The 22,175-nt window shown below is 37.4% G+C and overlaps 1 protein-coding gene and 1 long non-coding RNA gene across 8 annotated transcripts in view; one reads left to right on the top strand and one right to left on the bottom strand.

The window, feature by feature from the left end:
* The window catches only part of LOC113594360 (uncharacterized), a 74,001-nt gene extending 55,563 nt beyond the window's left edge, over window positions 1–18,438 (top strand). For all 4 annotated transcript variants that reach the window (XR_008298782.1, XR_008298781.1, XR_008298783.1 and 1 more), the window contains 3 exons: window positions 12,190–12,381; window positions 13,910–14,002; window positions 18,291–18,438. This is a non-coding gene — a long non-coding RNA (uncharacterized LOC113594360). The remainder of the gene's footprint in view (window positions 1–12,189; window positions 12,382–13,909; window positions 14,003–18,290) is intronic.
* Window positions 10,555–22,175, bottom strand: part of RAB3C (RAB3C, member RAS oncogene family) — a 368,220-nt gene continuing 356,599 nt past the window's right edge. For all 4 annotated transcript variants that reach the window (XM_053223209.1, XM_053223205.1, XM_027041571.2 and 1 more), the window contains one exon: window positions 10,555–13,698. In XM_053223209.1, coding sequence (XP_053079184.1) covers window positions 13,511–13,698 — 188 coding nt within the window. In that variant the 3' untranslated portion in view covers window positions 10,555–13,510. The remainder of the gene's footprint in view (window positions 13,699–22,175) is intronic.

The following is a 22,175-nucleotide window of genomic DNA, read 5'->3' as shown; positions in this document are numbered from 1 at the left end:
GTATGAGAGATCCTTGTTCTCTACATTCTCACCAATGCTTTGTTTGTTTGTTTTAATACTAGCTATTCTGACTTGTGTGAGATGATACCTCATTGTGGTTCTGATTTGTATCAAATCCTGATGATGAGTGATATTGAGCAGCTCTTCATTTTTCTGTTGGCTATCAGTATGTCTTCTTGGGAAAAATGTCTATTCAGGTTTTCTGCCATTTTTAAAATAAGATTATTTGTATTTTTAGTGTTGAGTTGTAGTTCTTTATATACATTGATTATTAGGCCTTTACAGATATATCATTGGAAAGTATCTTCTGTCATTTAGTAGGTTTCCTTTTTGTTCTGTTGATGGTTTAGGTGAGTGTGAAAAAGCTTTTTATTTTGGTGTAGTCCCAATAATTCATTTTTTAATTTTGTTTGGCTTGCCTGAGGAAACATATGCATAAATATGTTGATAAGGCTGATATTAGATTATTGCCTATGTTTTCTTGTACAAGTTAGGGTTAATCCACCAACCTTACAAGATTAGAATATTCTAAATTTTATTGCATGTTTATATTTACCAGTGAGTTTTATACTTTAATCTGTTCTCCTATTACTCATAAGCAATCTATATTTTCAGCTTGAAGAAATGTCTTCAGTATTTCTTATAAGAAGGGTTTAGTGGTAGTCTCCTTTAGATTTTGCTTGTTTGGAAAACTCTCTCTTTCCTTCTGTTCTAAATGGTAACTGCTATGTAGAGTTGATAGTTGTTTCCTTTCAGCATTTTGAAAATATCCTACAACTTCCTTCTGGCCCTCAAAGTTTCTGCTGAAAATAAATCTGGTGATAGTTCTCTTGTACCTAACCAGTGGCTTTTTCTCTTTCAGCTTTTAAGAGGCTCTTCTTGTCTTTAACTTTGGACATTTTATGTTTTTGCTGTGGTTCTCTTTTGGTTCATTTTGTTTGGCACTCTTGGGGATTCTGGATCTGGATGTCTGTTTCCTTCCTAAGGTTATCGAAGTTTTAGCCATTATTTCTGCAAATAAGCTTACTACCCTTTCTCTCTTCTCCTTCTGGAACCCCTATAATGCTAAATATGGTCTGCTTTATGATGTTCTGTAGGTCCCTTAAGCTATCTTTTTTTCTTTCTTTCTTTTTCATTGTTGTTATTGCTCTCATTGGATGAGTTTTATTACTGTGTTTGAGTTCCCTGATCCTTTCTTCTACTTCATCTAGTCTACTGTTGAACGTCTAGTGTATTTTTCAGTTCATTTAATGTATTCCTTAGCTCTCTGATATCTATTTGATACTTGATTATAGTGTCTGTCTTTTTTGTTGAAGTTCTCCATGTGTTCATCCATTCTTCTCCCAACTCAGTAAACATCCCTGTGAACAGGCACATAGATTTATTCATTTGGTTAAGGGCTTTTTCTGAGGTTTTGTTTTTTTCTTTTGGAAGACACTCCTCTGTTTCTTCTCTTTGTTTGACTTTATGTTGGTTTTTATTTGTTTAATTTTTAAAATTTGTTTATTTTGAGAAAGAGTGTGTGCATGAGCATGGAAAGGGCAGAGAGAGAACCCCAAGAAAGCTTCAGACCAGCAGCACAGAGCCCAACATGGGGTTTGAACTCACGAACTGTGAGATCATGACCTGAGCTAAAACCAAGAATCAGATGCTTAACTGACTGAGCCACCCAGGTTTTTATTCATTCGATAAAAAAGCGACTTCTTCCATGATTGAAGGAATGACCTCACATAGAAACTTTATCTTTAAACCCTGCCCTTTTGGTTGTCTCTGAAATATTTGTGATTTCCAAACAGCCAATTTTATTTTTAGTGGCTACCAGTATTTCCTGGTGTTAATATTCTAAATGGGAATATCTCAGCATGTAGATTTGGGCATATTGGAGCCAGACCATCAGGCAGCAGGTTTTAGAGTATGCAAATATACAGTTTTATGTGACTGCAATCATAGGTCTTACTGGACACTATCTAGAGGTGTCCCTTGAGTGGCAGTCACAAAAATGAGCATGCCAGAATAGCATACAAGGTCCTTTCCAGGAGATACAAGTGGTCTGAAGTGAGACAGAGGGAGAGCACAAAGAGAGTCTCCAAAGACCTCATCCCTGCAGTGCAATTCAGTTGGCCCCTTTTTGTGTGTCAAAGGAGAAGGTGATTTCTGAGGCTGAAAGTCCAGGCATGGCAAATAAGTCTCTTTCATGAAAGACTGGGTTGTGTTTTATTCTGCTTTCTGCACAATGACTTGAGTGTTATACTGCCAAGAAACACCAGTTTATTCCTTAAGGTCCCGTGAGACCCAGGAATGCAACTCTCAGTGACCACCAGAGGTAGGCACTTAAGGGACATCTCCTGGGTGGCAACAACAAACACTGAGGCATAAGACATAAAACTTAGCAAGAGACATAGAGTGGGGCTTTTGTATGCGTCTCATGCACCAGTTTTTGAGAGGTACTTGCCCTGTGTAACATGGTAGAGGGAGAACACAAATAAAATCTGCTCCATGAGGTTTCTGGAGAAGATTACTGTGGGTGCTTAGATGTGTGTTTAATTATAATCCTGACCTTCAGGTCCCAGTTACCAAGATAAGCTATTAGGCCTCTTTTCACAGAAAGATGTGGTTTCTCCTTCTGTTGCCTTTTGCTGTGCTTTCAGTGTGGTGGCCCTTTAAGAACTGTGTCTCTGTGGGTTACAGTCCTCTGGGACCTTTAAACATAAGCTCCCCTGGCCATAAGAGCCAGGTGATTTAGACGTATTATCTGTGTAGCTACCGCACAAATCAGGGTGCCAGAGGATGAAAACAGCTCTCCTTCAAGAGATTGCAGTGAGAGGGAGTGGTAGAGAGGAGAATACAAAGATGATGCCCACCAGCTTAAGTCCCCAGAGAAATCTCCAGCCTCTAGATGTGTTACATTAGATGTGTGTTCCTCAGCATGGTGCTTTAAGTAAATAAGCCTCCTTGCCATTAAGTCTGGGTTCCTCCCAGCTGAGTGCCTCTGTGATGAAGTATGAGCCCACATGCACTTTAATTGCAGTTTTTCAGTTTGCTAAATACTTGCAACTCTCATGGATATGAGTCCCTTTGGCTTTTAAATCTAGATGTTTTGCAGGCTCATCTTTGAGGTACAGGCCTTAAAAGTTAGGATGCCTGATGTGGGGAGAGACCTTTTGATCCATAAGCAGAAGCTCTTGGTTTTGAGGTCCCTCCTGCTTGGGGTGGTCACCTTGTCCAGGGTGGGGTTTAACGGCAAAATCCTCCTCTCTGGCACACTTTGATATGTGTGTGGTGTGTGTGCCTCCTTTTTTCCACTGTTTATGTGTTATTCAGCTGGTGTTTAGGGGCTTTTTTCAGAGGATGTTGTTCCACATATAACTGCAGATTTCGTGTATCTGTGGGATAAAGTGAGTTCAGAATCTTGCCATGTCTCCATCTTGAATAAGACCCTGTACTGTTGTGTCTTAGATAATGACATTAATATCTATGTAATAAGCTGAGTCAGAAACCTCAGGGGCACCTTTGATTTCTAGTTCTCCCTCTGCTGGAATATTACAGGTTATCACTACCTCCCTTCTAAACTGAAATGTCCTGTGTCTCCCACTCTTTCTCAATAGGGAGCCATCCTTAACTCAGGCATGTAACTGTGGATAGTTAGGACATTTTTCTGGTGCTTTTCTGTTTCCACTATTATCACATGAGTGATCTTCCAAAAGTCAAATCTGATGAAACCAATTTCTCCCTTTAAGACTCTTTCACAACTGGAGAATGAAATCCAGACTTGGAAAGCATTTCAGACAAGTGTCAAGATCTCAGCCTTAGTCTTACTCTCATTTTCTTCCACCCCGTGGTCACTTGTGTGAATGGCTTTGGAGTACGTATACACTATGCTTTGAGATACCTCCCTGGCTTCCATTTCCTGCTCTGTTAGAAACGATCTTCTTTCACTCTGCCCCTACCCAACTTCTAGATCTGTGTTTAGCTTAGGCCTCATCTCTTCTTGTAGGCCTTCTTAGAATATTCCAATCTCCTTGCCTCCATTCTGGGTTAATTGCTCCTCTTGTATGCTTTCACATTGTAACCTCTATATTGGCATTTAGCAAATTTTTCTATAATTATTTCCTAAGATACCATTTTGAAACCTTAATCCAGATTTTCTCCCAATAACTGTCCTCCTTATATTGCTTATACTCTGAGTGGAAGAAAGGTAACCAGTAAAATTGTTTTAAGGGATAGACAAAACATTAAAAAATAGAGAATATGATTTTTAGTTGAAATTATATGAGACTTAGAGTTCATCAAGAAGAAACTGGAATGTAAAGGACTCAGGACATAAATAGATCAGGAAGAAAAGCTAGAGAGCTAGACTACCTCTCCACCAGACTAAAGATTCTTTGGACTTGGTAGGTGAAGTAAGAGAGCCAAGGGGTGACAATTGCACAAGAAGCATACAAAGACTATGGCCTGCTGTGTGCCCTTTTCTTAAAAAGACATCTTTTTCAAGTGCAGTAGGAAGCCTAGCATCTTCTAAGGGTAACAGATGTATTCTTCTTGTCTACCTTGTTAATGCTGTTGAGGAAGCAAGAGCCACACAGAAGCTTCACTTTTAAATTTAATTCAAATCCAGGAGTATTATTACTAAATAATAATAAGTATTACTTTATTAATAATAATATTAAGTACTATTACCAAGGTAGAAAGATGAAAGTTGAAGGAATTTCTGCTACAACACATTGAAACTAGTTTGGCCACAGTAAACTCAGAATGACCAGGAAGCCTGTGTAATCTTGGAATCTTGCCCCTGGCAAGATTTTTACCACTGTATCTGAGGGGTACAGGACTATTCCCTAAAAAATGTATTTCATAAAATTTTAAGGAAGACATTTTTGGGTGAGATCTTTTAAAATAAATTTCTAATGTTCAGTTATTAGACACACATTTTAGGGAAAATTAAATTTATAAATGTTGGTAATTCCTAGTGGGAAGTTTGCTTTGTTAAAATTATATGAGTTCATTGAGGGTCAGGACTTTTGTGTATGTATTTTCATGTAGAGTCATGAATTAAAATAGAGAATAGAATTAGAATAGGAATAGAATAGACAATATAACTGGAAGCCCTTTATTATTTTTTTCTTTCATGTGGATTCTTTGTATTCTATTAGTTTTGTCTACTCAGATAGGTGAGATTCCTGTTAACAAATTCAGTTTAGGAAGCTGTTTGGACCCATGTAAGTATTCCCGGGACCTCACTTGACTTACATTTAGCAAGAGTCTGGAAATGGTCCTGAGAACACATTGAGAAGAAAATATCTAGAAATAGAACTAGGAGCACAATTAGATCACTAAGAGATCTTGAAACTACTAGTAGATCAGCTGTGATGCAAAGAGATTGATGGCTGCATGCTTCAGCATGCCCTGAGGTCCAAGACCAAAGCAAGCCCACACCACATCTGAAGCATCACTACACCATGCACCACATATCAAACAAAACTCACAACACTCACACATTGTCCTTTTTGAATGCTCTTAAGCGGTGCTAGTGGGATACCAATATGATCATTGGACCCTGGAGTGCAGATGCAAGGATAAATGGTGTTTGACATTGTAGAGGTGACTTTTTAGTATGTTGGCAGCCATTCTTGATTCTCTAACCAAGAGCTTTAGGACCCTGGAATGCATTCAGTCTGGTATAATACAGTATTTACCCTCAAAGATTACAGTTAGAATTAATTCCTCTGGCTAAGTCCAAATCCACATTTGAGAAAACCATAGCCTGAAATAAAAGTATGTTCACACTCTTTCTCTAGTTCAAGCTCACCAATGTGTCTAGGATTGTAGAAGAGAAAGGTAACAAGAAATGAAAATAGGCATCCTAAGACCAAAAATAATACAAACTGAAAGGAAACGGAAAAAAAAATACCAGACTAAGGCTGAGAAATTCAGGAATATATTCTCTTAGATATTTATTGTAATCTCCAAAAAATAAAACAAGATAAACCCAAAGAACAAAAACCACTTTCTATACAGAATTCACATACAAACTTAATACCTAATAGAGCACATACAGTTTTTACACAATTTCAATAAAGAGAATTAAAACTTCACAATGTGAATACTTTGTAGCTTTAAACCCAGACAAGAGCTCCTGTGGACACATAAGAGTCACGATATTTGCTGTGCAGCAGTTAGTTTTCAACTAAATGTCACAATCACTATATGAAAGCACTAAGCTGTTACTGAATATTTTCTGAAGAAGAGCTCCATAGAACAGTCACTGAGGAGCCAGAAAGTGCCCGGTTACAAAAGTCTTTGTGCATTTCCCAAAATGCTCAGTGGGAAACGTAGAACTACAGAAAAATCTCTGGGCACGCATCTGTCTTGTTGACATTGGATTATACAATGTTTTGTGGTTTGATGCATGGGCAAAATGTCTAAATCAACTGTTCTTATGTGACTTTAAAGCAGTTGATGTTTTGTGGCAGAGTCTGGGGCTGCTCAGCACAGAGGAATATGTTGATGCTGCAACTTGTCTTCCTCATGGGGACAAAAGCAAGAGGCTGCCAAACAGGGTAATCTGTTGGCTTTTACAAGGCCAGTTGGGTTCTCTGCAGAAAAGCAATGATATATAGCTGCCCCTTCTGCACATTTCCATTCATAGGCAACATAATGTGACCTTGCCCATGTATTGTCTGGAAAAATCTCATTATCTCATTCTTGCTGGGATCACATTCTTGAGTCTCATTCTTCTTAGAGTTCTCTCTACTCCTCTATCCTGCCATAATTTAGCATTCACATAATATCCTGGTATTTTTTTCCCTGTTCTTCAGTCAGTATGTAGGGGTAGGAACCATACATCTTCCCTGTTTAATTCCCACAGCACTAAGCACATGGTATTCAATAATTGTGATGACTAGCGGAACATTTACATATGCTCTTAAATTATTCTAGTGTTGGCTCCCTGCTTACGTTCATATTTTTTTTCTTCCAATTTGGCACAAAGTCATCCCTAATCTCCCTGCTTCATCCACATTCACTTGACTTCTTCAGTTGGTTTGAGAGCTGAGTATAAATTTCATGCTATCACATTTAAAAATAGGGCCACACATCACTGGTGGTAGCCCAAAGCCATTTAAGATTATTGGCACATCCTCACATGTCAATTTCAGGCAACTGCTGTAGAAAGAATGGAAGGTTTCATATGATGTACAGATGGCCAAGGTTATCTAAAACCAACTGTTTCTCATCACTTTTAGTGAACAAATCATAACTTTTCTTCCTATGGGTATCATCATTTATTTTGCTAACTAAATGAAAAGGCAAAGTACAATATTAAAATGAGTGTTTTGCCTTAAAAATTAAATTGGCATATAGAAACTTAAGGTAGTTGATCTACTTCAAACCTCATGAAAAAAAAATTACAGTTTTTGTTAATCCAGCAACCAGGCCTAATTTTTTTTTTAATTTTTGCATCTCACTGAAATTCTAGGCCTCTAATTGTAAGATTAACCAAGGGGGTTTGAGGATGAATATATGAATCTATGTTGAAATACCAAAGAAAATTAAGAATTCTGACTTTTGCTTCTCCTCTATCACCAGTGTGGACAATTGAGAATTGAAAGTGAGTAAAACATTAACTACAACCTAAAAAGACATCAATGTTTTAGAATTCCTGGGTTGACAGTGTTGAATTTGCCAACAAAATACAAAATTGAATAACAAAATATACACACAAATGCAAGAAAAATTCTTAGTACACAGAATATGTGATCAACATTTCTGAGAAGAATAAATATGACTTTACCTTATGTGCATATTTTTTCTTAGGTATCTAAATTAGCCTCTTATAAGAGGAAAATTCTGAATTTAAGAAGGGAATGCCTATATAAAATGAACATCGCTTCTGTCTTAAAAATAAAATCCACAATTCTAAAGCGCAAAATTGACATATATTTGCAGATACTAAATGTTTGGTTTTATAGGAAAAAAAGTACTTTAAAATAGGCACAGAGGAGTTTCACATGACACCAATAAGGTACTTACTGTATAAATTGCACCACTAGACAAATACAGCTACAAGAAATAATTTGAATAAGTTATACAGCCATCAAAGCATCTCACACATTCATTATAATTCACTCTTGCACGCTAGTTTATATACACTGAGTAAGTCATTAAATATTGCACTTATTGGCCCATGAACCCTCAATTATGAGGTGTTGAAAAATAGAAAACAAATCTATTTTTATAACATATTTCATGCAACATTTAAGACATTTCAGTTCCACAAACACCATTAAATAGTTGTACATTTGGACAGTCCAACGGTATCACATCACGTCTGACGACAACAATATATTAACAGGAATTACAGGAAGTTTTCATTTAGCACACATCCTAGGGATGATGAAACAATGCATGGAAAACCATCCTACTGATAGAGCAAACAATCCCCAGATTTCACTTTGATGAGGAATATGGAACCACTAGACAGATGCAAGTCATGCTCACGTCCCTGAAAGGCCAGGGGCCTGTATGGGTCACGTACCATCTGTGTCTTTAAGAACAGCATTCATGAACTTCAGCAATCCCTAGACACAAACATGAATATGGAAATATGGCCATTAAAAAAAAAGCCACAGCCAACTCTCAGTTGTCCACTAGGAAGGAAAGTATGAATACAGGTGAAGGAAATACACAGGTAAACCCCCAACTTCATTTCAGCAAATACTTTTTGACTGAAACTCCACCAACAGTAGTGCTGATGGGAGGGAAGTGGTGGAATTTGATTCTCACATCCTATTCTCAGTCCTGTCAGTCAGTGAGAGGATAGTGCTTTAAAAAATGAAAAAAACCCACCAGGAAGTGGAAAAGAGAACCACAACTGGAAAGTTCAATTCCTTACCAGCTACATGCTCTGACAGAGGTTTGGAAATTATTTTTCTCTAGGATGTTGGCAAAACGTATTTTTCTCTATTCTTACTGGAAATTATGTGCACAAACACACAAATCAGCGCAAAGAATCTATTGTGTAGACCTTTTTAAACAACATGTGAGTTACATTTGGAAAACAGCAGAAGCTCCCTTTTCCCTAGCACTGAGAAAGCACCATATATGAAAATTTCCCTTCATATAAAAGGTATCTGTGTGTGTGTGTGTGTGTGTGTGTGTGTGCGTGCGCGCGTGCACGTGTGCCTGTGTGTGTTGGAAGTGGCCTAAGTGTAAATATTTTAATCTACCAAAGGGAATTAGTTGATTGGAGTGTCCAACATTTCTGTAAAGGTTTTTAAGAAAAAAAAACATTTACTTATGAAATGCTAATAATACATACATATTATTTTAAATAAATATCCCAGACCTGTTTTTGTACCCTTAGGGGATACTGTATTTCCAGAATCTAGAGCCCTTTAAGTGCATCATAGGGAGAAAGAGGTTTTTTTTTTTTTCCTGGTCATAAATTTCATCTTTGACCCAATTTGTCTTAATTCATTCCAGAATAGAAAACAGGTTTATGTTGCTTTGGTCAAAAATCACTTAAAATACAAAGCAATCCAGAAAACTGACCCTACCAGTTCAGCTTGTTGGAAAGGCTTCTTCATTTTACTGGTGCACTACTCAAGCACAAGTAGTATACACAAACAGGCAAAGCAAAGCAGTGCTGCAGAGTTATATCTTCCAGGGGGGTGAATAGAAAGGCCACATGGGTCAAGTTGCTCACATGCTACCCTGACATAGCACTCTGAGTATACACACAAATGAACAAAGAGTTTGAGTTACCAGTCATGCAAACTCTCTAACTTAAAGTTTCTTCAGACAGAAAGACCACTTCCTAAATATACCACACCAGAAATACCTGATTGAGAATTCTAATAGTATATGAAAACTATTCACAAACACTTTTTGGTCTCAAAGGGTTTTAGTCATGACTTGAAGATAAGATTTAGGTCACAGTTTTTCACATGCAGCTACTACCTCAGCCTTAAGATGGCTTGGTAGAGTCTGGATCCATTTTAAACATAGTCTGACAAGTGCCACATGGTCAACCGAGGATGGCATAAGACATACTCATTGTGCAATAAGACACACAGTGAACCAAGCCCATCAGGATGAACCTCTGATAACAGACTACCACATTCCAAAACTACTGTTGCTTTATGGAAGTTCATTTAATAGTGGAGTATTTTTACTGTAAAAAATATTTAATATGTGAAAGTCTATTTTCAGCATAGACTTGGTCAAAATTGGAGGTTTAAATTGGTCCCTGAAAAATGACTGGTGTGTTCAACAAAAGGACTATAATGAATCTGGATCAGAGTTAAGTAGGTGAAAGATACATGCTCACCATGTGTTTGAGTGTCTTGTTGAAGTTAGGTTTTAGTTTTGTAGAATTTATCCTTCACATTTATCATAATGATGCTACAGTTTTCTGCTACAACTAAAGGCATCCTAGTTCCCTTGAGAAATAATAATCTTAGCACTTATTTACCAGGCAGCAAAGGGATACTGACTTGAGGTAAACCTCAGCAAGAATTAGAAGAACCTACAGCAAAGTTCACCAAGGCAGTGCTGGAGAGGGGTGCAGCAGCAAAGAAGGGATGGACTGTCCTAACTCAATTGTTCTTAGGACCCCAAACATGGGATGCCACGTTTAAACTGCCATCTTAGGACTTGAGAAATATCATGCACCTTCTTCATCCATTCATGTCCTCCAAAATGTAAATGCCCATCCACTTGGAGGACACCTATTTGGATGAAAAATTTTCCAGTCCAGGTTTGCACTTGAACTAAGAATGGAAAGGAATGTGCCAACACCAAAGCTCTTGGAAGCATTTGCTCAACAATCAAGGTTTGTTTCTCAAAGTAATGGCAGGGGTGAGGGTGAGAAGATGGGCATCAGAGAGACAGATTCATACTTGAAACACTAATTGAATTGTATCAAATACAACAAGATGGATGTTTTAAATGAACACACTATGTACTTTTTAAGGTATCTTGATCTTGTAAATACAAATTTACGCCATCATTAAAAACAATTTGTGGCTATTAAGCTTTTGTGAGGGATGGAGAGAATGTAAGAGGCTGAGTGTGTGTGTTTTGTCAGCAAAAAGGTTAAACATTGCAATTAGTGTTAAAAATTTTAAGTAATATAGTTGAATCCTCCAGCATTACCTCTTATGACAAAAAATATTTAATTTTAAAACCAAAATCTGTTAGTAAAATTGGGAATAGAGAATATTCTCTCTTTCTAATGCTTCATAGCATTGAGCTCTGTTACAATCCCCCCTGGAAACTTCTCCTTGAAACTCACACCTGGGTGGGAGCTTCAGGACAGAGAATGAATTAGGAAAGCCCCACCTCAAATGAGTTTTGGAAAACAAAGTATCCACAATTCCTTGGCAATGACACTTGGGCCTCCCGCTTCCCTGACTGCCATAAATTAGTCAAATTTTGAACTAATTAGTTCAAATTAGTCATGTCTAACATTGTGAAGTAGGCTCCTGACTTGGTCTTTTGGTCTTAGGGCCAATTTCAGTCAGTTTCTCAGAGAAGGGGTTTACACAAAAGTAAAACTCAGCTCTTTACCTTCTACGTTTCTGACCCTGATTCTGCTCTCCCCTTTAAAATAATACATATAGCCAGGTCCTTGTAAAAGCCATGTGGACTTCATACTTAAGTCCTGGACATCTGTATGTGTATATGGGATGGGGCTGTGAGAGAGGCAAGTTTTCCTTGCCTTCTTGCTTGGTATTAGATTATACAACTGAACCTAACAGCTCTATCATTGAACATGGCCATGTTCTAGTCCAGGTTATAGAAATAGTGCACTATCATGCAAATAGGCTTCTGTAGCAAACAAATATGTTTTGATTGCTACTCCCCTTCTCTTTCCCTTCACTGTCATTTCTGGAATTCTTGAAGCTTGTTGGCCCATTAAAATCCAATAAGACATTCTTGTCTTTACTAAGCTGTGGCCTGCCATCTAGGGTGCCAAGGTGGAAATTTATTACCAATTAGTGGATCTGAAGCTCAAGGTGAGAAATGACACTGATAGGCTTAACACATCCCACAGGTATTCTGTAAATTTCACTTTCTTACTAATAATGTATATGACCTAGTTCTTTAGCTTGTAGACATTTATTATCCAATGGCAAATTTACCTATCAGTATCCTTGCTAAAAAGACTTGCACCCAATACTTTTACAGGAACTGTGCATGAAGAGAGGGGAAAAAAAAAACAACTTGAACATAGCGACCAAAAGATGGGGAAAGTGACTCTACCTAATGAAACTGTCCTTCTACATCTGCCAATCTGTGCCTTCCTAACATCTAAACTGCAAATAATATTGGATGTGCTGAGGATGCCAATTTCCTTCTGGTGCCCAGTGAAAAGAGCTGGTGAGATTTGTATGCTTGTTATTCCTACAGGGAATGGGGATATGCATTAGAATTAGGAAGAACTGGATTGAAAAAGACTAGAGATAAACATGGTCTTTTCCTCAATCTTTGAACCATTGGGATATTGTTTAAATTACTTGTATTAGGTACAAGAATGTAGCTGAGGTGTGAACAGAAGGCACTGGTTTGGGAAGCAAGCCTCTATCCTGTGAGAAGAGGGGCTCTAACAAGCTTCAACTTGAGCTTGATTCTGAGCATTGGTGATGGTTTCAGAAAGTGGTGGTGATTTGTGTGTAATGGGGGGCAGTTATTAGGGAAATAGGGGTGAACTCAGTCCTTTGAGTGCTACAGGTATTCCTACCTGTCTTGGTTAAAACAACTGTCATATCATGCCTTAACCAGATGCCTCTCAGGCTGTTGGTGCCCTCAACTATTCAGAATGTTGGGCACATACAGTGGCAACAGTAACCCTGGGTTAGAGACATTGATTATTTAAACAACTAAATTAAGAGGATTGTTTAAATCTAGTTCCTATTAAATAATTCTACTTCTCACACTGGAACTAGATTTAATGTCTTAGAAAATTGGCAAGAGTTTCAAACACAGTACTTTAAGTTCTTTATAGTCAATGGTCTCCTCAGTTATTAATAACACTGAAAAACAGACACATTTCCTGAACGGTAAACTAACCAGACCCATGACGGTCTCCTGAGATCTCCTCTTGTCCACACACACAAACAATTCCTCGTTTATCATCCATACAAGTGAATTGCAAATTTGAACCCGTGGCACAAAAGTCAGTTGTAGTGAAATTACAGTCTGAGGTCCCAGCAGTAGCTTAATCTTGAGAAGAAATCTGAAACAAAAAGAGCCTACAAAGACAAGTAACAAATTACATGCAAATACCAGATGTTTATAGATGGATAGTCCTTACAAATTTGAGATCACATATTTGCCACATATTAACACAGGAAATCTCCCACGAATTGAATGCATGTATGAGCCACTGACATCAAAGATTTCCCTCAAATAATTATTAGGCAGTATAAATGAAGGTTAATCAACCATTTATAAATGCTGTTGGTTGGTGATGTGCCCCCCGCCCCGCAGAACTGCCTTTGTGGGGACATTAACAACCACAGTTGGGCTGTGGTGGAGGAGGGGTTTCCTTGAGTCTTGTGTTCTGCTTTGCGGCAGTGATGGCCGGATCCGTCTCCAAACTCTCTGACATTTTGTCACAGATGATATCCACAAGACGCTCAAATGTCTGCTTGACATTAATGTTATCCTTGGCACTTGTTTCAAAAAATTCAAACCCTGGAGGAAACAAAGAGAAACACAGCTTGGTCATTTTACACTTCTGCTGAAAACTAAATGGGACTTGATGATGGTTTTCGCTGATTTATTGTGTGAGAGAGAAGAGGTGGGCCCAAGATGCAATTTGAACAAATGTTATCATCTTGCTATCAAATTCTTTTGTTCACGGCTGTGTTCCCATTTTATTTTCCCCCCTTTTTTTTGCTACCAGCACGGCTGAATGAACACCAACAAATCTCTTTGCAGAAGTTAGGGCAACGTCGAGGATCTGCCACAACATGTCCTTCCAACTCCTGGGTACCAGGTAGCTTCTTGAAAACTTCGCTAAGATGGATGTTATTTGGCATATCTTTCTTGTCCCATTTCAGATTCTATCAAAGCTTTTAAACTACATGTTTTCCTTAACCTGCAATAGGGGCTACCAAACATCATCAGGGTCTGGTCTGACTCTTTCTGTGTCCGCCCTGCTGGGGCCCCAGGAAAGGAGGGAGGCTGGGCTTTGCGTAAATTTTCAGCATCTAACTGGACACAAGGTGGCACTAAGGAGTCACTGGATTTACCTTAAATGTGCTTCAACCTCCTTTCAGAAATTTTTGTGTCCTCTTAGCCCTTCACTGCTTTGTATACCATTGCATCTATCTGTTGGTGCTGATTTTCCTAGGGTTTCTGTCATCTATCAGCAGCAGTGTTTTTACTGACCTCTGGGAAAGGACCTGATACATTCCCAAAGAGATGCCAGAATAGCCAGGAGGTACAAAAAAAGGTGGTGGCAGTTGGACACTTCTACCGCTGTGTCACTGTACCTGGGCAGAAGCAGCCATAGTTGGCTGTTCTGTACACAATCGTAACACTCTATTGTTTGCCTTCACATTCCAGGGGCTCAGCTTGCCTGTTAGTTGCCATGACAACCTCCCCAGTCCATTCAGGGGACTTTGATTTAGGATGTATTGGGCTGGACACAAAAATGCTTTTCTAATCCATTCTGAATTTTACGCCCTATAAATCCTTCTGCTTACATCTGGCCCTATCTCAAAGGAGCCACATGGATTCAGAATGATTAAATCATTTGATTTCATCTCAGCTCCTGAGACCAAAGGAGGAAAAAAATAGACTAATATTTTACATCCATGTCTAAACACTTTAATAACCCAGAATACTTTTTAAAAGTAATATTGAAAGATAAAAAGCAATTCTCTGGAAAAACTTAAAATTTAGTTATGATACTGTGGAGTTAAATGACTATTTTTGAGCTTGAATTTCACTCATTATGTATTGTAAAAATACGATGTGATTAATTGTAGGATTGGATTTAGAGGAGATGAGGAAGAACAGTATGGATCTAAACAATGTGTTTATTGCCAAGATGTAGGACTATATGCATCCTATTGGGGATTTTCCCAGTGCTAAGTAAGGATGCTAAGATTCCACTGAACTTAGAGAAAAAAATCCCATAATTTGGCACAAAGGTTTTATGGACAGATTGAGTTCTCTCATGCTAATATTTAGTTTCCTTAAATAGTGGCATTTGGGAATGCACTGGACTTGAAAGTCTCATAAAACAGTAATCTGTGTAAGCTTTTGTCACATGTGATTCCTTTAATCTGGGCTTTGAGACACACCCTGATGCTGGTTTACAACTTGAGGTTAGTAAAATGAACCTAAATCCCAAGAGCCAGAATTCTCTCAGGGGCTTGACCAGGAAAATAACACCATATTACAACAGTCTTCTATAGAAGAGGGTGCCAGGGTATGGTGAGTGGTAGATGCATTATCAGTCAGAAGATGGGAAATCTAGCCTCACCATCAAGTCATGTTTTTGTCAGGTTACTTTTGACATTTGCCTTACTTAGTTACAGAGCTCAAAGGCTCAGAGTCACAAGGCTCAAAGGAGAAAATATAAAGTGCCAAGTGAACCCAACCCTGCTATGATAATAGTATTAATTAAATATTTGAATGGTTATCATATAACCGGTCCTATTCAAAGAACTTGATATATTGTACCTCCTTTCGTCCATGAAGTAGGTGCTAGTATTGAAATAATTTCCTGGTAAGGAAACAGGCACAAAATTATCTAGTTCTTTGCTGAAACATTTATTTGCCCAGTTTATAATGGTAAAACTGGCTTTGAACTACTAACCTGGACACTCTCTTGCAACTATTTGGTTTCAGCTGAATTGGGAATTCTATGCTAATCAATAACCATACTCTAAATCTAGTTAATTTTCTAATTTTTTCAATAGTGAAAGCTTATAGTGTAGACTGTGAAACAACTATCATAATGATTGGTACTCTGATATATTGTGCTACCTAAGACCGATGGAGGTGGCCATCAGACATAATCTGAGGCATACCTCAGAGATCTTGTCGGTTCAATTCCAGACCACCTCGCTAAAGTGAACATTGCAATAGAGCAAGCCAGATGAATTTTTTGGTTTCCCAGTGTATATGAGTTTATGTGTCAAAAATGTACATAATTCAAAAATACTTTAAAATTTCTAACCATCTGAGCTTTCAGTGAATATTAATCTTTGTGCTGGTGGAGGGTCTTGCTTTGAGGTTGATGGATGCTGATGGTGTGGGTGGCTGGCAAGACAACAATGAAGTTTGCAGCAAAGATGGAGTCTTGCTTTCACCAACAGCAGTGCATTGCTGTTGGATAATATTTTATGCAGAGAACTTACTTCAAAATTAGAATCCATTCTCTCAATGTTGTCATTTTCCATGCCCAGATCTGTAAGGGGAATCACTATCTATGGAAGGTATAACCTTATAATATAGAAAGCTTGACAGTAGCATTGATTCTTTGATGTTGTGTAAGTAGGAATGAAAACATAACATAGGTAGGTATAACAGGATAGACGGCTCAGAAACAAATCCAGGCATCTATGGCCAATTAATTGAAATAGTCCCACTAGTTTGCTTTTGAAGTCAGATTTTTAAATTCTTTTTTAATCCTTATTTATTTTTGAGAGAGAGACACAGAATCCGAAGCAGGCTCCAAGCCGTCAACACAGAGCCCAACATGGGGCTCGAATTCATGAACCCATGAACCGCAAGATCATGACATGAGCCGAAGTCAGACACCTAACTGACTGAGCCACCCAGGTGCCCCTGAAGTCAGATTTTTAAACTAAAAAGCTTCTGCATAGTGAAGGAAACCATCAACACAATTAATAAAATATGTGCAAATCATAAATGTGACAAAGGATTATCTAAGGATTATCTAAAATGTATAAAAAATCTGATTAAAAAGTGGGCAAGAGGATCATAATAGACCTGTTTCTAAAGAAGACCTATAGATGGCAAACAGGTAAATGAAAAGGGAACACGTGTTGGGCCTTATTAGTCATTAGAAAAATGCAAAACAAAGCAACAGTAAAATAGTCATTTTGAAAGGTGAGAAGTGATAATCTTAAAAAGAAGTTCTGGTAAATAAGTCCAGAAAAGAGAATGCTTATGCACCATGGGTGTGAACTGGTGCAGCCACTCTGGAAAACAGAGGTTCCTCAAAAAATTAAAAATAGAAATTCTAAGTGTCAATTGATAAATGGAAAAAGAAAATGGGGTCTATATATATACACAGTGGAATATTATTTAACATTCAAAATGAAATCTTGCCATTTGTGTCAACAAGGATAGACCTTGTGGGCATTATAGTAAGTGAATTAAATCTTATGAAGAAAGAAATACCATATGATCTCACTTACATGTGGAATCTAAAACAACAATAGAAAAACAAACAAACTGTCAGACACGAAGAACAGATGAGTGGTTGCCAGACATGGGGAGGATTAGAGGTGCATGAAACATCCCATTAGAAAGTAAAGTCAAGCATTCACTATCGTTAAACATAGTTACAGTATGACCCAGCAATTCTACCACTAGGTATATACCTGGGAGAAATAAAAACAAGTCTATATAAAAAATTGTATACAAATGTTTACAGCCACAACTTCTAATAAACAACAAAAGAAACCAGCCCTAGTGTCTCATCAACTAATGGATCATCAAAGTGTAGTATATCCATATAATGGGTTATCATTCAATCATAGAAAGTTTTTCTTGAAAAATTATGCTAAATAAGTATACATAAAGGACTACCTTTGTATGAATGCATTTATATGAAATGTTCAAAAGTGGCAAATCTATAGAGACAGAAAGTAGGTTAGTGGTGACCTAGGGCTGGCATGGCAAGTTGAGGAAAGAGAGAATGAATGCTAATGGCTGTGGGGTTTCTTTCTGGGGTGATGAAAATGTTTCAGTTTGATTACAGTAAAGTTGTACAACTCAGAATACACTAAGCCCCAGTGAATTGTACACTCTAAATGGGTCAATTTCATGAGGTAGGAATTACATTTCAATTATACTGTTATACATATTTTTAAAATATGTGTTAAATCAGTGAAAATGTATAATGGCCATAAGAGATCTCTATCGAAATGATTTCCCATGCCCACCACTCTAGGTCCTAGAGAAATTTTCTTTTATAGGCAACAATGTATTAGTACATGTCAATGGCTATACCATGTTGTGAAATGTCATTTGTTTTCAAAAGATGTTCTGGGAAATTGAGTCTCTTTCTCCACCCCCAGGAAAGTCCTAACCACTATTTGGGGCACTTGGACGGTCTTCAACTTCACTTTGAAAGAATAATCAGAATTGCTATCATTTTTATAGAGGGTAAGCAGTTCCTACAACCATACTGCAATAATCATTTTCATCTCATTATTAAAAGTCTATGATTTGTGCTCAGTTTTCTATTCTCAAATTCCTAATAAGACCTTTGTGGAACTAGATGAACCAGGGTGGAAAAAAAGGTCATTTTGCTGCCAGCTGGGTGACATGAGGGCCAAAACTCTGGATTTCTGAGCAGCACAATGAGCTGGCAAGTGAGCTCTTTTAAAGACACAATTCAGGAGGAGCAATCAATAAGAATTTAAATATACTTGCCTCAAGAAGTGCTGGAGAAAGCCTTCCAAAGCTGAAGAGAACCGGAACTAAGCCAAAGATTCATATTGCTACAATAAGTAGTCAAATATTCTAGTCCGAGTCCTCATCATTAGCCAGGCCTGACCAGATGGTGGCTTTCTCCTGCTTCATCTGGATTCTTATATATAAGGGTTATTGTATGGCCTTCACAAATCATGGTGGATGTAGAAAAAGTTTGGTGCCTGCCTTTCCTACTCCTGACAGGAGTTTAACATTATCTGTAGGTGAGAGAAGCTCAGCTTTAGCAGTACAAAGGGTAGTGCTACAACTACAGTAGCCCATGCTAGGCTTTATTCCTTTTGTGAAGAAAATCTACTTTATTAACTAATTCTACTGACATCCCCTCCTAGAAAGCACCAAAGTTAGTCAATAAGGTCGACAAGCCTGTCCACCCCTCCTCTAGTGAAGTGCCTTCATCCAAGGCACTTCCAAGTTTCCTCTAGATATGGCTGTGTATTACATTTGGCTACCAAACTGCTAAAAATTACATTTTGACCCAACTTAAAATTCTTATTTCTAGAGTGTCATCACTAAGATGGCAACATAGGTTATTCTTTGCTGCTCCTTCACAAGAACTAACAATTATTCATAGACAAGACACCTTTCGAGAATCCTAAAAGAAAGGGAAGAGGATGAACAGAGACTAACACACATAGCTAAAGAGAGAAAAACATGGTCAGACAAAACAGACATTAAACTTAAGGGGTGCCTGGGGGACTCGGTTGGGCGTCTGACTTCAGCTCAGGTCATGATCTCATGGCTTGTGAGTTTGAGCCCCGTGTTGGACTCTGTGCTGACAGCTCGGAGCCTGATTGAGATTGCGTCTCCATCTCTCACTGCCCCTCCCCAGCTCGTTCTCTCTCTCAAAAATAAATATTAAAAATAATTTAAAATAGTAAGAGAGACCAGGAAGATGTATAAATATTCTATTACAAAAGGGTCACTCCAGGAAGGTGTAACCATTGTAAATATTTATGCACCCAACATCAGAGCATCTAAATACATATAGCAAAACAGAGCTAAATGGAGAAATAAATAATACGAGAATAGTTGGGGTCATTGATACTCTAAACAATGGATAGTTCTGCCAAACAGAGCAGATTAGAACACTACAGAATAAATAGATCTTAACAGCAGAATATTATTCTTCACAAGCACACATGATATATTTTCTATTATAGAGCATATGTTAAGCCACAAAATGAGACCTAGCAAATTCAAGAAGACTGAAATCATATCAAATATCTTCTCTGACCACAATAGTATAAAGTAGAAACCAGTAACAAGAAGAATACTAGAAAAGTCATGAATACATGGAAATTAAACTGAACATAAAGGATCAAAGAAGAAGTTAAAGTGGAAGTAACAAAGCATCTTAAGACAACCAAAAATAAAAACACACCATACCAAAACTTAAGGGATGTACTAAAAGTAGTCATAAAGGGAAATTCATTGCAGTAAATGCACACATTGAGAAATAAGAAAACTTGCAAGTGAAACCAAGCCCCAGGTTAGCAATAAAGATAACAATAGAAAAAGTTAACAAAATTAAAAACTTCCTCTTTTAAAAGAAGCAAAATTGACAACTCTTTAGACTAACCAAGGATAAAGCACCCAAATCAAAAACAGTGTAAAGTAATGAAGACATTACAGCTTCTACCACAAAAATACAAAGAATGTTAATAGGCTATTGTGAGCAACTATATGCCCACAAACTGGACAATGTAGAAGGAATTCTTTGGAACATGCAAACTACCAAGACTAAATCAGGAAGGACCTGCACACACCAACTACTAGAAAGGAAATGGGTTTTTCTTCATTTGAATCAGTAATCAAAAACATGCCAATACAGGATGGCTTCTCTGGTGAGTTTTACAAAACGTTTGAAGAGTTAAGAGCAATCCTCCTCAAACTCTACAAAAAAATTGAGAAAGAGGGAACACTCCCAAAGTTATTTTATGAGGCCAGCATTACCTTAATACAAAAGCACAAGAAGGACACAACAACAAAAGGAAACTACAGGCCAATATCCCTCTAGTATATACATGCAAAATTCTCAATAAAATAGCAAATGCATTCAGCTCAACATTAAAATAATCACTGACCATGATACAATAGTATATATCCCTCAGATAGGAGAATGGTTCAACAAACTTAATATATTAACACAATGAAAGAAAAAATAGGATCATCTCAAAAGATGCAGAAAAAACATTAGACAAAATTGAACACCCTTTCATGATAACACATTGATACGCTGAGGTACATTCCTTCCTGTATCTAAAGGCCACATAAGCCCACAGCTAACATCATACTCAATGGTGAAAGACTGAAAGCCTTTATTCTGAGATCAGGAACAAGAGAACTGTTTCCACTCTCACCCATCTTATTCAACATAGTACCTCAAGTTCTAGACACAGCAATCAGACCAGAAGAAAATCCTGACTCCACCAAAACTGTTAGATTTAAATTCAGTAAACAATGAAAAATCAGTAGTGTTCTATATAGGAATAAATTGTCTGAAAAATAAAATGATCTAATTTACAATAGCATCAGAAACAATAAAACACATAAGAAATTTAAGGAAGTGTAAGAGCTCTCTTCTAAGAAAATGATGAAACAAATCAAAGAAAACACAAAGTAAAAGTATCCTATGTTCATTAATTTTAAAAACATTGCTAGAATGTCAATAATACCAAAGGCAATCTATAGATTCAGTACAGGATAGATTCAGTATAGGATTCCAGTGGCGTTTTTTACAGAGGTGGAAAAATGATTCTAAAATTTATATGTAATCACAAAAAATCCTGAATAAGCAAAGTCAACCTGAGAATAAAGAACAAAGCAGAAAACAGCACAATGATTTCAAATTATACTATAAAGCTATTATCTTCAAAACAGTATGTTTCTCACATAAAAACAGTCACAGAGAACAGTGGAACGGAACTGAGAAGCTCTTTAAAACACAAATATAATCAATTAGTATTTGACAAGGGAGCCAATACTCCATGGAGAAAAGACTGAAAAATGTACTATCTTATACCACTCACAAAAATTAATTTGAAATGGATGAATGACTTAATTATAAGACCTCAAACTGTAAACCTCTTAGAGAAAACATGGGGGAAAAGTTCTTGACATGGGTCTCAGCAATGATTTTTTGGATATGACACAGCACAAGCAACCTAAGCAAGAACAAACAAAACATCAAACTAAAAAGTTTCTGCACAGCTAACAATGAACAAAATGAAAATCCAATCTATCGAATGGGAAAAAATATGTTTATAAATCGTATCTGATGGGGGCTAATACACAAAATATACAAAGAACTCAAAGTTCAAAAGTAAAAGACAATCTGATTAAAAGTTAGAGAACAACTCAAAAAGATATTTGAAGAAGATATATGAGTGGCCAACTGATACAAGAAATTATGCTCAACATCATCAATCACTATGGAAATGCAAATGAATTCCACAGTGAGGTATCCC

This window comes from Acinonyx jubatus, chromosome A1, assembly GCF_027475565.1.
Source record: "Acinonyx jubatus isolate Ajub_Pintada_27869175 chromosome A1, VMU_Ajub_asm_v1.0, whole genome shotgun sequence".
NCBI lineage: Eukaryota > Metazoa > Chordata > Mammalia > Carnivora > Felidae > Acinonyx > Acinonyx jubatus.
The sequence above is the reverse complement of the archived record's forward strand: the minus strand, read 5'-3'. Positions and strand labels throughout refer to the sequence as shown.